The 16,681-nt window shown below is 45.5% G+C and overlaps 1 protein-coding gene across 3 annotated transcripts in view; it reads left to right on the top strand.

Moving 5' to 3' along the window:
• The window catches only part of SMYD2 (SET and MYND domain containing 2), a 50,470-nt gene that overhangs the window by 21,601 nt on the left and 12,188 nt on the right, over positions 1 to 16,681 (top strand). For 2 of the 3 annotated variants that reach the window (XM_042924906.1, XM_042924907.1), the window contains exons 3-6: positions 6,527 to 6,637; positions 9,085 to 9,145; positions 9,854 to 9,978; positions 15,847 to 15,914. In XM_042924906.1, coding sequence (XP_042780840.1) covers positions 6,527 to 6,637; positions 9,085 to 9,145; positions 9,854 to 9,978; positions 15,847 to 15,914 — 365 coding nt within the window. Of the gene's footprint in view, positions 1 to 6,216; positions 6,327 to 6,526; positions 6,638 to 9,084; positions 9,146 to 9,853; positions 9,979 to 15,846; positions 15,915 to 16,681 lie in introns of those variants that run through there. The other variant, XM_042924908.1, reaches the window with a different exon arrangement.

The raw sequence follows: 16,681 nt of genomic DNA, 5'->3' as shown, positions 1-16,681 counted from the left end.
CTTCATCTGGAAGTTTCACTTTTGTTCCACCTGTCCCCTTTTGCTGAAGGGAGAGGTTAATGGCCGCCAAGGTTTTCCATCCTTCAGCACCAAAGAACTAAATCAGTGCAGGGCAGTGGGTTGTAGTGACATAGAACGGTCCTACGGGTTTAATAAAAATAAGTGCCTGGAAATACATGGCGGGTCAGGAGCTTCATACAGAAAATCATTAGGGAGGAATCTGGGGCGTTAGCTCCAGATAAAAATGTATTCAGGGTTCCTCCCAGGGGGATGCTGGGTTGGGATCAAAGGGGAGGCTGTGCTGCAGGAGGGAACGTGGCACAGAACAAGGACAGCGATGGTTAAGAGGCAGGTAACTGAGCGATTCTCCACCTAAGAAAGCATCAGCTGCTCCTCTTACCTGGGCCTTCTTCGCAGGCGGACCCCGCCCACCTGGAGTCCTGCACGTGGGCACCAGAGAGCAGAGGGTGGGGCCGGAGTGGAGGTTACCGGGTCTGGGATGGCAGCAGTGACACCCACAGTGGTTGGGTGACCTGCCCAAGGTCACAGTGGCAGAGCTGGGACTAGACTGTACAGACCGCTGGCAGAGGGCCGTCACCACTTCCCAGCACTGTGCTCAGGAGTCCCGAGGGCCCTTGGGAGAGGGGGCGCTATAGGAACGTGGCAGAGAAATGGCCTTTAGTAGATGTGAGAAGGGAGAGCCCCTCTGGTGGTGTTGTCTCCGCCAAAAATCTCTCCAAGAGTGCTAAGACACGCGTTCCTCCCCGTGGCTTTCCCCTTTCCGGGAGCGCAGCGTCTTAGGAGGCCCTGTTCACTGTGTGTGTGTCCTCTCTCCGAGCCCTCCTCTCCAACTGCAGTGCTTTAGGAGTTTGCTTTATTTTATACAATTTGGTGATATCTTGTCCCATTTACTTTTCTCTTCATTCACTTGACTCGGTGTGATCCTGCCAGAGGAAAGATTTTAATTGATGATGCATGAAAGGATAATGGGAGGAAACATAAAAGAAATAGAAATTCCTTTTTAGTTAGGCTTATTTTGTAACCTGTATGTTTTAATGAACTCTATTTATTTTTATAAATATGCCTGGAAAGCTAAGTATATCATTCCCCTCACTTAGGCTTCTTCATTAAATTGCACCGTGACACGTTCAAGAGGATAGTCTTACAAAGTTATTTTATAGAAGAGCCATAGAGAGTAGAACTTTCTAGGGTATTATTTCTTAACATCAACAAAGAGAAAAGAAACTTTGTGATTCATAAATGGAGGTGATGGGGTTAGGAGTATGCTTTTGAAAGTAAGAAGGAGCATACCCTGATGGGTGTAAAAAAACATGTTTGAAGAGCACGTGACTCAGGATGAGAGAAAATTTGTGACTTTTGTCATTGACCTGGAAATAGCCCCAGCATAGAAAATGCCTAAGAAATGCCCTTCTGACCCTGTTGTCGTTATGGGTGATTTAGTGAATGGGGCCAGAGTTGTAGGTTCAGTCCTGGTGAAATTCACTTTGGTCTCATAGCCCAAACCCAGGAAGCATCTTGAACTTGATCACTCTTTTCTCTAAATGTTTCACATCCGCGGTAAGAAAGCATGTGGATGAATGAACGAGCGCGTCCCACTGCTCTTGTGTCGGACCAGAAAACAAAACACGTCTCCTTGTGATGGCGGTTCAGCAGCCTTCCCGTGAGATGGTCGGTGCGTACCTGACGGCTTTTGCGCTGTTCCTCTGGAAGATAATGGTAGTGGCAGCAGAGATCACGTGACGTTTTCTTACTATTCCACATTTCAGGAAGTCACACGCATTTGTCCAAGTAGACCATGTCTGTTTTGAAAGCTCCATTACAGCAAGAGAAACACCAGACGCAAGAGTTAGAAAGGGGTCTGCACAATAAAACCCCCCCATCTCCTTGTCCAGGAAGACAACGTACCATCTCACTCAGCAAAAAACTGGAGGAAATAGCAATCACTCTTTACTTCCAGCGTTGGAAATGCTGGTGTACCGGGAGACAATTTCACAGCTCTTTATGCATCTTTAGGCATTTTTGTCCATGCACAAAAAGGAAAATCAGGCAGAGCATGATTACGCTGGCTGAAAATGACTTAGAAGTTTATAAAGGGTACAGAAATTTCTGTATCTTTTATGTAGATTTAGTTGTTTAATTTTATTCCACAAATACTCTGTGCTCATTTTAGAAAAATTAGAAAGTACAGTCTGAAATGAGAACAAAAGGAGGATCCATAATCTTGTCCTTCCACAGAAAATCACTACTAGCACTTTGGGATGTGTCTTTCTGAGTCCTTCCTGTGTGTTTATTTGTATAATTTTCTGGAAAATAGGATCCAAATTTGCATAAAATTGTATAAAGATTACAATCAGGGCAGGAGTATTAGCTTGACTTTTGAACAAAAACATTAGAAAAAGTCTGGGGCGCCTGGGTGGCTCAGTCAGTTAAGCATCCGACTTCGGCTCAGGTCATGATCTCACAGTTTGTGGGTTCGAGCCCTGCGTTGGGCTCTGTGCTGACAGCTCAGAGCCTGGAGCCTGCTTCGGATTCTGTATCTCCCTCTCTCTCTCTGTCTCTCTCTCTGCTCCTCCCCTGCGCTCTCTCTCTCTCTCTCTCTCTCTCTCTCTCTCCCTCTCTCTCCCTCTCTCCTCTCTCAAAATAAGTAAACATTAAAAAAAATTTTAAAAAAAGAAAAGAAAAAGTTTTAGAGGGGCTCCTGGGTGGCTCAGTTGGTTAAGTGTTTGACATCAGCTCAGGTCATGATCTTATGGTTCATGGGTTCGAGCTCCGTGTCAGGCTCTGTGCTGACAGCTCAGAGCCTGGAGCCTGCTTCAGATTCTGTGTCTTCCTTTCTCCCAGCCCCTCCCCTGCACATGTGCTCTCTCTCTTTCTCTCTCTCCTTCTCTGTCTCTCTCTCTCAAAAATGAACATTAAAAGAATTTTAAAAATGGAAGTCTTAGAAAAACTGACAAAAATGTTTTAAAAATTAGCATAAAGGGTTCTCTGTGTATAAAGAAACTGCCAATACTAGAAAACAAAACTATTAATTGGTAACATTTATTCCTGTTCATCAGGCTAGCTTAAATTTTTTTCAATTTTGTCCAATCTGATTGTTTACAATTTTTTATAGTCATAACTAGGGCACATGCCCCTGGTGGGTTCTCTATGACGTGTGGACCATCTCTGCAGTAGAAGAAGTATGTAAGGATATGCCCAGAACCTGACATTTCTGCCAGATGCTCTCCTCCCTCCCACCTTTTTGTTAAAAAAAAAACAAAAGAATTACAACTGAGCAGTGCCACTGAGGTACATCTCTGTCTTTCCTCCTTTAATCCACATCTCTCACCACCTTCCAGCAGAGAGTGAAAACTTATTCTGGGAAATTCCGCTTAATGAAACTTAAGTGATTCTGCACTTTGAATCTATCTGACTCTCTGATTTGACTGCCATGTGTGGGATTGTCTCACATTACAGGTGCTCTTTATAGGTCTCCTGGCATAGTCATGAACTTCTTAAAGTCAAGGACTACGCTTCCCATCCCTGCCTCTAGGGTCAGTGGTAGGACTTACTGAATGAATGAACAAACCAGGGAATGAACAGTTAAGCAGTGCTTTCTGAGAGGGCACTATGTGCCAGGCACTGTTCTGGCTGAGCTGTTGGATCCTCACAGGGACCCTTTGTGGTTGCATGAATGCCTGATTATTCCTACATGAAGGTCCGCCATTTCTTGGTCATCTTCAGGCTTCATATCCGATTGCCACTGTTGGAAGGTGTAAAACCAGAGACTCAGAATCCTGGACCTGCTAAGTAACTCGGGGATTATGTTATTTACAGCCAAGGGTACAGATGCAGAGGGATTAAGAGGTCTGCCTAGTGTCACATAGCTGCAGAATGGGGACAAGAACGCAGGTTTCCTGAGCCCCAGACCAGTGTCTGCTTGACAGCTCTCTGCTCTTCTCCCACAGTGTCCCTTGTAGTCTGGTTCCCTTCCCTGTGGGAACACATTCATATCAGTAAGTGTCATCGTTGTGTGTTATTTATACTAACATTAATTTTATGTTAATTCTATTACTAAGTTAATTCTATTAAGAAACAATAGATAAATCATAGTAAGGAAGGTTCGTATTAAACTTCTCTCTCCCAGGAGTCGTTGTTGTTAAACACTGATACCAAGGCCTACAGTTCAGAAAAGCAGCCTCTGGGAGGCCCTGCGGAGTGCTTCTCCTAGAACCCCCAGTTTCACCCTGGACACTCGCTCACAGATGTTAATTATCCGTCTGTCCCCGGCTGGCGGTCCCTGTTTCCTGCAGCTATCCCGAGGCCTGACGCCCTCTTGTCTTTTCTCTCTTTGCCTCATCACTGTGCTCTCATTTCAGGCTTTGGCTAAAAACAGATCCCCTTCTCCCTTGTGCATATCTTGTCATTTCTTTCTCTCCCTGCTCTTAGTTATATTCGGCACGGCGTTATTCAATCGTGCAGAACATCTTGGCACAGAATTTGAGCCAATGGCCTGTGCCACGTAGCGTATTAAGTCATTAGGTGACATGGTGTTTTTCCTTCTTGGGATGGAGGTGGGGGGCAAAAGGGTAGAGAGACATCTTCATTCATTCAGCAACTTCATTAAGTGCCTTGTAAATGCCAGGCCTTGTTCTAGGTTCTGGGGTTATAAATGTGGAAAAAAGCACACCAGACTGAGTTCCTTTATTTTAATGGGGAGAGACAGATACTAACCAAAAAACTTATAAATATGTAGTGTATCAGTTGGTGAGAAGTGCGTAAGAAGCCTGGAGCAGGGAAATGGACAGTGACGGGCATGTGTTGTTTTGATAGGCTATTCATGGCAGGCATCTTGGGAAGGTGACATTTGAGCAGAGATGTGGAAGAGTGAGGCAGGGAGCAAAATGGGTATCTAGGGGGAGAGGGCCGTAGTCAGGGATACAGCGGGTGAGAAAGGTCTTACGGCAGGAGCATGCATGGTCTGTTTAAGGAGTTGCAGGGGGACTGTGTGGTTGACGTGGAGTGAGGCAAGGAGAGCGTGGTAGGAGGCGATGAGGTCAGAGGAGTGGAGCGGGCTCCCGTCATGAGTGGCTCATCGTTGTCTTTAAGATTTTGCCTTTGGCTGTGAGATGAGAAGCCGTTTGAAGGTTCTGAGCTGAGACCTGGTGGGATCTGAGTTCTGTGTGGCAGGATGGACCGCCCGCCCGGGCTGCTCTGTGGGCATGGCCCACAGGGGCAGGGGCAGAAGCAGGCGTCCGGGTGGGAGGCCTGGGCAGTACTGGTGGTGGGGCAGGGCAGGAAGGCGGGGCCGGGAAGGGCAACCGGGTTCCAGATGGTTCTGAAGGCAGGGAGAACGGATGTGCCGGAGGTGAATGTGGAGTGTGAGGGGGTGAGAGCACGGATGTCCCCGGGTTCCAGCCCGAGCATCGGAAAGAACAGACTGGCCGTTTTCTGAGGTGGGGAGGCTGAGGGAAGAAGAGGACACACCCAATTCTGTGGAGAGAGAGCAAGTCTGAAGACTCCCGTCAATATGCCAAGTGCTCTGACGCTTCCCCCCTCCAGTCATCCTCCCTCCACCCTCCACCCCCAGCCCTCGCCCATTCCTCCCAGTTTCCAGCTCTGCTTCCGCTCTCCCTGCGGTGTCCTCGCCCCCCGCTGTCCCTGGCCCCTTCACGCCAGCTCTGCTGGTTTTTGTCAGTCAGTGGTGAGCTCCATGACGTCCAGTCAGTTCTCAGTCATCCCACCAGCCTCGCCACCAGCGACCACATCACTAGTCCTCCGCCTTCCTCAGACTACTTTCCTCCTTGGCTGCCACAGCACCATGCTGCCCGTCCTCCCTCACCCCGCCTGTCTCCACAGATGGCGTCTCTGCCCTGCCAGTAGTGGCCCAACCTGGGCCATAGGAGTGGCCAGATGGGACCAAAAGGAATACAGTGTCCCTGTGCTATCAACTGAATCTTTAAGGAGTCTGTATTCCTAAATATTCCCAATAGCTGCCTTTGTCAGACTCTTTGAGGGCCCTCGACAAAGCCTTCATTTGTGTTTTGCTTTTTATCACCTGTACAAGGGGACTAGTTGCTGAGTACAGCTATCAGTTATTTGCCCTGATGTGAGGAGAGAACCAGCCAGGACTGTGAGGGAGCAGGGCCACATCAATGGCTAATGCCCCGTCACTCACCACTGTGGTTTGACAACTCCCACAGATAATGGAAAGCTGTAGGAGTTGTTTGGAATAACCAGAGGCTGCAGAAAGACACGAGATGCTTGATGAAAAAACACAAAGCAGATTTTCTCATCCCAGCAGCCTTGGCCAGGCCCAAGTCAAGGTCATACAGCCGTCTCTATCTTAAAGGATGTTTTTATCTCTAGCTTTTATGAGCATCATCATGTTTTCCAAAAGGAAACATATTTCACTTGACCCTAACTAGAGGGACTTACTGTGTCCTCTCTTCTCGAACTTTATTTCTGTGTGTGTGTGTTTGTGTGTGTGTGTGTGTTTAATCCTTTTTTTTTTTAACCTTCCCAGAAAGAAGATTGGCCCATGCACAAGCTGGAATGTTCTCCCATGGTTGTTTTTGGGGAAAACTGGAATCCCTCAGAGACTGTGAGGCTGACTGCAAGGATTCTGGCCAAACAGGTGAGGAAATGGGCTAATATTCAAGTGCATTTTCTTTTCTTTTTTTCTTAAAGGTCAGAAAGATGAGTGACCTGTGGGTGGTGATCGGCTCTTGTTAAACATTCTTGGACTCTGTTTCCTGCCATGTCCCTATGGACGGGCGTGGGAACGGCAGTCCCGGCATAAGCTGGTCTGTCCTTTGTCCCCTGCTAATAGGATGTCACTTACCCTAGGCCAGGAACATAGCCACAGCTGTTAAGTTCTGAACTTTTTATGAGATAGGTTTACATAGAAAAATATGGCCTTTTAAAGCATGAAGACCCGAGTGAAAACAACTAGAGCATCCCAGGGACCCAGACTGGCCTGAGAAGCTTCGCGATTTTCCCTTTTCTTTCTGACACCTGGAGGGCACCCTACCTCTCCTCCGTGCTGTGCGCTGTCCCTCCCTGCCTCCATACTTGCTCTTGCCCAGACAGGCAAGGAATGGGATAGAGCCACCAGCATGGCCTATGCAAAGGAGAAGGGAAAGAGAAGGAGTGGAAAGAAGTAGAGATCTAGGTAAGGGGAGAGAGGAACAGGGTAAAAGAAGACGAAGCAAAGAAAGAATTGCCCCCAGTGGGAGCAGATGACGGCTGTGAACAGTTTCTCGCACTGATGATGCCAGGACCGGGGTCCTCTGCTGTTCTTCGTCAGTCCTTACTGGTTGTGGGCCGATGACGCCGGATCTCCAAAGGACCAAACCGAAGAAAGGGGGGAAGCACCGTAGGGCATGTCCTTGTGACACCGTGAAGTAGGTCATGTGGCACTTACAAGGCATAGATCCGTGGAGGCGCTCGCTAATACTGAGGAAGTTGGTGGCAGTACCTCTGTACTGTAATGTTTTGAAGCTGAAATTTCATCCACCTCTTCTTCATACCTACCTCCCTGCTTGCCTTTAAAACTTTCTATTTTTTACCTAAGCCAAATGTGATTGTAATGACTGGCACATATCTGTCCCCAACCCAAGTGAGGATCCTGGGCGACATAAACAGAAGTAGAACATTTCCGAACTCTGAGGTCATTGTTCCATTATGTGCAGCTTGGGTCAGGTGCTCGCTGAAATGCCACTTCATCAGCTCATGGGGCAACCAAAGGATTCAAGGGTTGCCTGCAGGGTGAGACCAAAGACTCCAAATGGTTTCCCCTGGAGGATGTTGACTTTTGTGTCCTTATGAACAATTGTCTTGAAACATATGCTGAGTTCGCGGTCAGAAGGAAAGGGTAGGAGGAAATGGGGTGCCTCTGGGAGGTGTCAGGGTGAATAAACCACCACAGTTAGATCTGTAAGTGTCTTGGGAAGATGGGTGACTGGTTTGTTGGTTCTTCCCTCCCCCACCTCCAGCTCTGTCATGTCGTTTATAGAAATTGTGGTTAAGAATTCAGACGAAGCTGGTGTGCTTTCCTGAAGGAGAAGCCTTCCCAGGCAAGATGCCTTGCTAATCTTATAGAAATGTGTCCTGTGAATGGGAGATTTCTGCTCCAAAAAGAACAATTGAAGTGTTCGGGCACCAGGAGGGGGGTCTGAATGCTCTGATGAGTTTATACCAGTTCCATTCAACTTTTATTATAATTACTACTACTACTAATAGTCTATTAAATGAAAAGTTACCTGCCCATCGTTTCATCTCAGTAGGACTGGATGATTAGAAAAACCAGACCATTTGTATTCTAGTAGCTTGCAAAGGATTAGGGGAGACAGGCTACCCAACTACCAAGGGGAAGCTTAACATGTTAACTAGGGAGGTGAGAGCGCCCTGTTAGACCACCTGTATCCCCAAATTGAATAGCCAGATTACAAAGACACGGCCTCAGGCCAGCTCTTGAGCTCCGCTTTTGAACTCTTGTCAACACCAAGTTTATTCATGTTCTCAAAGCCTAGCAGGTTTACTATTGTTAGCTCCTCTTGGGGTGTCTAGAACAAAGCCAGAAACACGTTTAAAGTGAATCTGGGCTCACAGATACCACCAAAAGTGTTCTTTTTGAAACACAGAATTTGAGATCATTTTAGCCTATGCTTAAAGAAAGTGTAAAATGGATGGGGGGTTTGATTTTGTTCCTTTTTAGAAGGAGAAATAATAAATAGGATGGTTTCTCTGTAGACTCAGAGTCCTTTTAAGTCGGGGCCCTAAAAAGTTGATTTCCCGCCACTCTGCTTTCCCGTAACAGGCATTTTTGAGCCTACTGTGTGCATATGGCATTACCAGGGAGTCAGGAATGTGGCAGAAGCTCTAAAAAGTTTTCTGAAGGAGTCTGTCGGGTTTGGGTGTTGGGCAAACACTCTCCAAGCCCGATGACAGGACTCCTTAGAGAGTTTTCTTTGCTTCATTGAGGATCATTGCTCTTCCTTCATGTCGATGTAAAAGTGAAAGCAGTGTTTTTTGCCCCAGTGGTTAAAATCTCCTTCTCTGTGATTTCTTTCCAATTGCTAGAAAATCCACCCAGAGAGAACGCCTTCAGAGAAATTGTTAGCTGTGAAGGAGTTTGAATCACGTAAGTCTTTCTGTGACTTCTGTGACTGGCCGAAGAGTTATTTTAGTGACACCATTAATGGGGACTAAGGATTGAAGAAGGGGAATTGCGGAAAGCTTGTATTCGTCGCGGTGGTGGGGATTTTAATTACTAGTTTTTACTTTGATTTGTGTGGTGTTTTGAAAAATGACTATAACTTTTTTTTTTTCTGAGTTGACATGATTAGTAGGAAATAATTAAGGGGAAGTAGGAACTCGCAGGATGAATTATTGTGTCCCGAGCGATCTCCTGCTGGCTCTCCTGGCATGCTGAATATTTTTGTATCTTTGCTGAATTGCAGTCCTGTAAACAGCTGATGGCCTGACTGAAAAGCATTAAGCCAGGGCTGTCCAGCTTCTTGACCATGACACAGATTCCAGAGCCAGTGGGGGGATAGGGGGCTGGGCCAGACCGAGGCTGGTTATCCATCCTGGCCACCCATTCCCGACCTCGTTACTAACAGTCAGTTGAAATTTCATGTTCTGAGTGACTTCCCGGTTGTCACAGGAAGAGAAGGAAGAAACGGCATGCCTTTCTTTGCCTAGAGTTTATCATTTAGACCAAGTAGTGGGGAAGAAGATTTTCTAGGGGCTCTGCATATTTTTTTTTCCCTGCCATTTATAGTAAGGAAAGGATGTAGCTAGAAATCCAGACTTCCTCCCTGGTGAATAATGGTTTGCTTACCCACAGATCTGGATAAACTAGACAATGAGAAGAAGGACTTGATTCAGAGTGATATTGCTGCCCTTCGTCACTTCTACTCCAAGCACCTCGAATTTCCTGACAGTGATAGCCTGGTGGTCCTCTTTGCCCAGGTAAGAATGCCAGCATCAGGTGATGCTTACTCTAGCCATTCCCTCCCTGCCCAGTCCTTCTCCCCAGCACACACTCGGGAAAGATAAACTGAAACAGACTGATGGCTTCTATGAGGACAAGGCTGTTGACCTGTTGGACCCTATTCTGCAGAGCCCTGCTCAGTGACCTTGAGCAGACCTTGGCCTGGCCCTCCTCGATGGTGGTACACAGGAGAGTTGCCCTACCTCTGCCTCTTGCTAGAGAGAGAGCTGATGAAAGCAGAGGGGTTGCAGTGCCCCAGTACTGTGGCCTACTTGGAAGCTCCTTGAAAGGAGAGGACCATTTTTTTAAACAAGTGTTTTAATGTTTGTTTATTTTGAAGGAGAGAGTGACACAGTGTGAGCGGGGAAGGGGTAGAGAGACAGGGAGACACAGAATCTGAAGCAGGCTCCAGGCTCTGAGCTGTCAGCACAGAGGCCGATGCGGGGCTCGAACTCACAAATGGTGAGATCATGACTTGAGCTGAAGTCCGACGCTTAACCGACTGAGCCATCCAGGTGCCCCTGAAAGGAAAAGACCATTTGAGATTCCCACATTAAATCTGACTTTTCTTCTCTTAAGCCTTCCATTCTGACAGCAGTGTTTTTTACTGCTACCAACACTATGTTGATAAAGCACAGGCAATCCAGACATCCTCAAGAAGGAGGCCCTCTCAAGATGGCCCTAGGGAGGGGGCACCTGGGTGGCTCAGTGGGTTAAGCATATGACTTCAGCTCAGGTCATGATCTCACAGTTCGTGAGTTCAAGCCCCGCATTGGGCTCTGTGCTGACGGCTCAGAGGCTGGAGCCTGCTTTGGATTCTGTGTCTCCCTCTCTCTCTGCCCCTCCCCAACACACACTCTGTTTCTCTCTCAAAAAATAAATAAACATTAAATTAAAAAAAAAAAAAAAAAGATGGCCCTAGGGAGGACAGTCACCACGGAGAGGAGTCCGAGTGAGTCTAGGTACAGGAAGTCTTTACTGATGGTGGCTAAGAAACCTTCAGAGAAGTCTAGGTTTCCCCAAATCGGATCTCATTAAAAAATTAGAGACTTCTAGACAAGCTCAACTTGGAAGCGGCTGAGGCACTGGAAGCCAGCCGTGTGGAAAGGCTAAGACGCGGGCATGGTGGGAACAGGTGAAGAAAGCACAGTGATCACTCTTCAGCCAATGCACTCTGGCTGCATAGATCCTCCTCTTGTGGCCAGGGTGGTTCTTTCTGGCACGACTTGCTGGATCAGGTTTCACTCCCTTATATACCCTGCATCTTCCCCTACAAACCGAATGTGTAGTTGGTAAGTGACCTTCCCAGAGGGAGAAATACCAAAAGACTGATCTGTGGGTGGAAATAGCTACATTCTCCTACCAGAACCTTCAGTCTCTAGCTCCACAAAAGACCTTGTCTTCAAACAGAAGCAGCATCACCAAATGTACCCTTTGACGAAGTAATTCCATTTCTAGGAAGCTGTCCTAAGGAAGGAATCAGAGATTATGGATAGTGATTGACATGCAGATTGTCTATTGTGGGGTTCTTCTTAAAATTGAAAAAGAAAAGAGAAAAAAAGGAAAAGAAAAACAAAAAGGAAATATTACAAGTGGCCAGCAGTATAGGAATTTGGTAAATAAATTATGGCATAGCTTTATGATGGCCTTTATAACTTTTATTTCAACAAATGTCTAAAGATTAGGAAAACGTTGACACAGCGGTAAGTGTGAAAGCAGGATGAAAATTGTGTATAATATGAAAATATGCATATGCTAAAGAAAGGTCAAGTAGAAGTTCACAGTTATCTCCTGAATCGTAGAAAATTTTTGTTTTTTTTATTAATTTTCTGAATTTTTTTTACAATGAGTGTGTATAACTTAAGAAAATACTAAAAAGAAGAAACTGATTAAAAAGCATCCATAATTCTTCCATCTCAAAAATCACATATATAGAGAATGAAATGAGTCTTTATCACTTTTCCAACCCACTTTAACCCCCATGAGAATCACTGCTACCAGTTGAATGAATTCCTTGATGGACATTATGCTATATAGGTATGTTTCTATTTTGTGACTGTCATCATCAAAAATAAACATGCTGTTCTTTGTAAAAGAAAAAATGGATTCCAGTTATGAGTGCTAAAGTAGATTTTCCTGATTTTCGTATTATCCTGGATTTACAACACACTTTCCTACGTGTCCTAAGACAGTGGATTTGCATGATGATGGGAAGCTGAGGAATTGACTAATTTTCCATTTTTTAATTTTTATTTATTTATTTATTTATTTATTTTTAACGTTTATTTATTTTTTGAGACAGAGAGAGACAGAGCATGAACGGGGGAGGGGCAGAGAGAGAGGGAGACACAGAATCAGAAGCAGGCTCCAGGCTCCGAGCCATCAGCCCAGAGCCCGACGTGGGGCTCGAAATCACGGACCTCGAGATCGTGACCTGAGCTGAAGTCGGAGGCTTAACTGACTGAGCCACCCAGGCGCCCCTCCATTTTTTTAAAAGAAACTAGATACATGACTTTTTTCTGGACATGGAGAAGGCATGGTTATATGAAAGCATAGGAAAAATGAAATGAATATAGTGTGTACCTTCACTTCCAGCTGTGAAAAAAAAAAAGATCACTTTTCCTCTAACACAGTAATACACTCTATTAGGACTTCTCAGTGTTGATGTAGTAGATATGGGACCATATTTTCAGAACTAGAAACCAAGGCACTTGATCTCACAAGCAGGAGTATATTTGTGGTGAAATGACTCAGGATCTCTGAAATTTGGACTGACTCAGAAAATCCAGGAGATACCGATATATATATCTGTATCTGTACACACACACACACACACACACGCACACACACACGTACATATATTCACATACACATATATAACGGAGATAATTAATTCCTTTCTAGATTTTATATTTATCAAATCATAATATCTGTTCTCAGGTTGTATGTGCATGCGCACACACACATTTTTTCGTGTATAAATTTGGAAAGGGACTTTTAGTATCCCCAAAGAAAACTCTAAAGCAAAACTGAAAAGTGCTGGTCCGGCCCCTTGCCACCCTCTGGCCCCGTCTCTCAGCCTCAGGCTGTGTGTGCTCTGTTCCAGCCTCTGAGCCCTCTCCTCTCTCTGCTTCGTGGGGGGTGTTGTAGGTTAGCCTGTGGCCCAGCAGCAGCTGGCAGCGGGAGATGACTGTGCTCCTCCGACAGCACGGAGGTGCATTTTAATCACTGGGAACATATGCATGGTTGGGAAATGTATTTTTGGTGTGCAGCCTACATCTAGTCTAAATGCTAATTATGAGAATAGCTTTAGCAAAGTACTTACGCCTGATTTGACTTGAAAAAAAGGACAGTGGCCCATGCATCTTTCTTAACATGCAAGTTCACTTTTCTTCTCCAGGGATATTTCAGAAGGGAGGGAAAGCTGGCAGGGAAATTGCTATGCAGTCTGGCTTACACACCATCACCGCCTCCCAGGAAGGGACAGTGATGACACTGTGCTTACAGGCGCCTTTGCCCACGAAGAGACACGGTCACTCTTGCACAGTGAGAGGAGGAGGATGGGGTGGGGGGGCGGGGGTGGGATGTAGAATCCAGCGACGCAGAACATTCAAGCCTGAAGGAATTTGGAGTCACAGACTGATCCAGTTGAGCTCCGTGCAGAGGAAGAGATTAAGAGGCAAAGGAGCGAGTCTCCTGCCCCTTGGAGTTAGTGAGGAGCTGTCTGTCCCTCCATCCATTTTGAAAAATTGCTGCTCAGTTCTTATTCTGTCATTCTGCATACACTGCTGAGGCCTATTAGTATCCAGTCTGAGATCGTAGATCGTTCAGGACCTACTATGGTGCAGGACACATAGTTTGTGCCCCAATACATTTTGTTGAATGAATGAAAATCCCAGTTTACTCTTACCTGATGTTGGTTGTCGGCCATTGGTTAATGGTAATTGATTCATGTCCTGATAACAGAATAGGCTGGGGGTACTTGAAGTTGGCACCAAAAATACTATGTTAAGTCTTCTACATAAAAATGCCCAACACCCCAGGTCTTCAAAGGCTGTGCATTGTTCTCCTAACCTGCAGTGATCTCTTTTTATGTTGAAAATTGTAAATACTCTTTGTGAATATGTTGAACTTACTGTAAAACCTGCAAATCAAACCCATCATAGCCTTTACTTCTCTGTGTGCTGAGATTTCCAAGCCTTGACGTTGGCCCTTTAATTTTAAGTAAAATTGCCATATTAATATTCATAGGTGAGAACAATTTTAGAAGAAAATGGTATAGTGTAAAACTCTTTCGTGTTTCCAAAAACTTTGCTGTCTGAATGTCTGGTTTGAACTGACTCCTGTTCTGCCACTCACTACGTACATGGCCCTGAACAAGTTCTTAATCATTGTCCTCTCCCTGAGCCTCAGTGGCCACATCTGTGAAATGGGTTACATCAGAGTGGTATTGCAGATTTATGAGAGGGTAAATCTGCAGCACCTAGCACAGGGCCTGGCCCAGAGTAAGTGCCCAGGGGATGCTAGTTTTAAAAAGCCCATCCACTGGCCTGAAACGCGCCCGTGCATTGTCTCTGGTATGGAAGAGCATGGTTCTAGCCCATGGGGTGAAATCGTGCAGCATGTGGTGTCTCACAGCCTTCAGAGCAGCTGGGGAGGGGCAGGGGTCTCAGCCTTTGCCACTTGCTTTGGGGAAGTCACTGCTCCTCTCTGACTTCAGCTTCATCATTTGAAAAGTCAAAAGACAGAGTCCCCGTCCACCCCTGAAATTGTAGATACAAATGAAAAACATTCACTGAATTGTCTCCCAATAGACTGGGTGTGCCTCGAGGGCACAGAAGGTGGCCCGTTCACTCTTCTCTGCATAGTGCCCGGCATATGTTCTCAGTGAAAGTCGGCGGGAAGAATGAATTTACGGAACAACACAAACTTGGGGATGTACATTCCCCGTATTTAGCCTTCTAGCTCTAGGTTGGACTCCCAGAATGGTGAGAGTTGCTCTTGGTATTTTTTCAATGTAACATTTCTTTCTAAGGGTTGAGAAAGTCGCCAGTGGTTGATCTGGGCTGAGATGTGAAAGGAAGGTCTCCGTTCCTTAACCTCAGGCCCTCGGCCCCTCTGCCTCTCGAAGGCATGGACAGCAGTTAGATTACCTATGGAAGGGCTTTCATTTTTGCCACCTCACTTTATGAGATAGGTACTGATCAAGTGACTTCTTTTTTTTTTAATGTTTCATTGATGGGTATATAGCTGACATTGTTACATTAGCTTCAGGTGTACAGCGTTCACATACATTCGTTCACATACACAGGCGTTCGTATACATTGAGAAACGGTCCCTGCTGTAAGTCTGGTTACCATCTGTCACCTTACAAAGTTAATACAATATTATTGACTGTATTCCCTGTGCTGTATGCTACATCCCCGTGACTTCTTTTTTAACGGGAGGAAATCAAGGACAGAGGGACTCCGTGATGACCTCGAGATCGCATAGCCGATCTGTGGCATAATTGGGATTAGACTCCGGGTATCCTAAGTCCCATGCAAATATGCAAACCTCAGTCCTTGGACATCTTGTAGTGTCCTTGGGCCACTGTGCATAGCGGGGGTAGGTCGGCTACACTAAGGGTACTACATTCCTAACAATTCTGCTTTTGTTTGTTTACACATGAGATTGATGGGTCAGTTTTGTTTGACCAAGGATACCTTGCCAAAAGAAAGGTTTTTACATCGCTAAACTGGAACATCATCCCAGTTAGTTTGTAAAAGGTCACAATTAAAGAAATGATTTCTACCCGAAGAGAAGCTTTCGCTCATCTGTTTCTCTCTCCTCTTTTCTCACTGTAGGTTAACTGTAACGGCTTCACAATTGAAGATGAAGAGCTTTCTCATTTGGGATCAGCAATTTTTCCTGAGTAAGCTGAGTTTGACTTCACTTCCTTTTACTTATTTAACACTAATTAGATTTTTTTTTTTTGATTTTTTAAAATAACCTACCTAACTGCATGTGGCAGGCATGAAACTCCAAGTGAATTAAGACACCTTTTTAATTCTACTAGGTTTCAAAATATTTCCCATACATTTAGGGAGCCAAAGGTAGTAGTTAAGAGAGCAGTTGCTTGTTAAGTCCTGCTAAGTAGGGAGCTGTTATTAAAGGATACTCTCTAGTGTGCTTAGAAGGAACAGCCCGTGCCCTGCTGAGAAATTTGCCTTTTGCATATCTTTGGTTCTGGAAATCTTTGGGTCTCTCACACTCAAAGTGAAACACTAATTGCCAACCAAGAATTGCCATAGGCAAACGCAGAGACCGTATCCATCTGTTCCTTCTGAAAAATACTCGTATAGAAACAGCACAGTTTGGGAAGGAGACTGTGCTGAAGTAGTGAACTGGGAAAATTTCAAGGAACGATACGATTCTTCTTTACTTCAGGGATACTCAAGTAATTCAAGAAAGGCTGGCCAGTTGACCGTTGGAGATCTTTGTAGCTCTGACTGTAATGGATTGCCAAAAACGGCTTTGCCCCTTGCCTCTGATGGAGTGGGTATTTTCAGAATGCTTCGGTTCCCTGAAATCAAGTCCTCGCCTCACAGATGGAGCAGAGGAGCCTTTCCTGCATCCCCTGTCTGAGTTAATCCACCCTGTGGGTTGGTGATGTTGCTTAATATATACTAGAGGCTCCTT

The sequence above is a fragment of the Panthera leo genome, chromosome F3, assembly GCF_018350215.1.
Source record: "Panthera leo isolate Ple1 chromosome F3, P.leo_Ple1_pat1.1, whole genome shotgun sequence".
Lineage (NCBI taxonomy): Eukaryota > Metazoa > Chordata > Mammalia > Carnivora > Felidae > Panthera > Panthera leo.
This window is presented reverse-complemented; position numbering and strand designations above follow the sequence as displayed.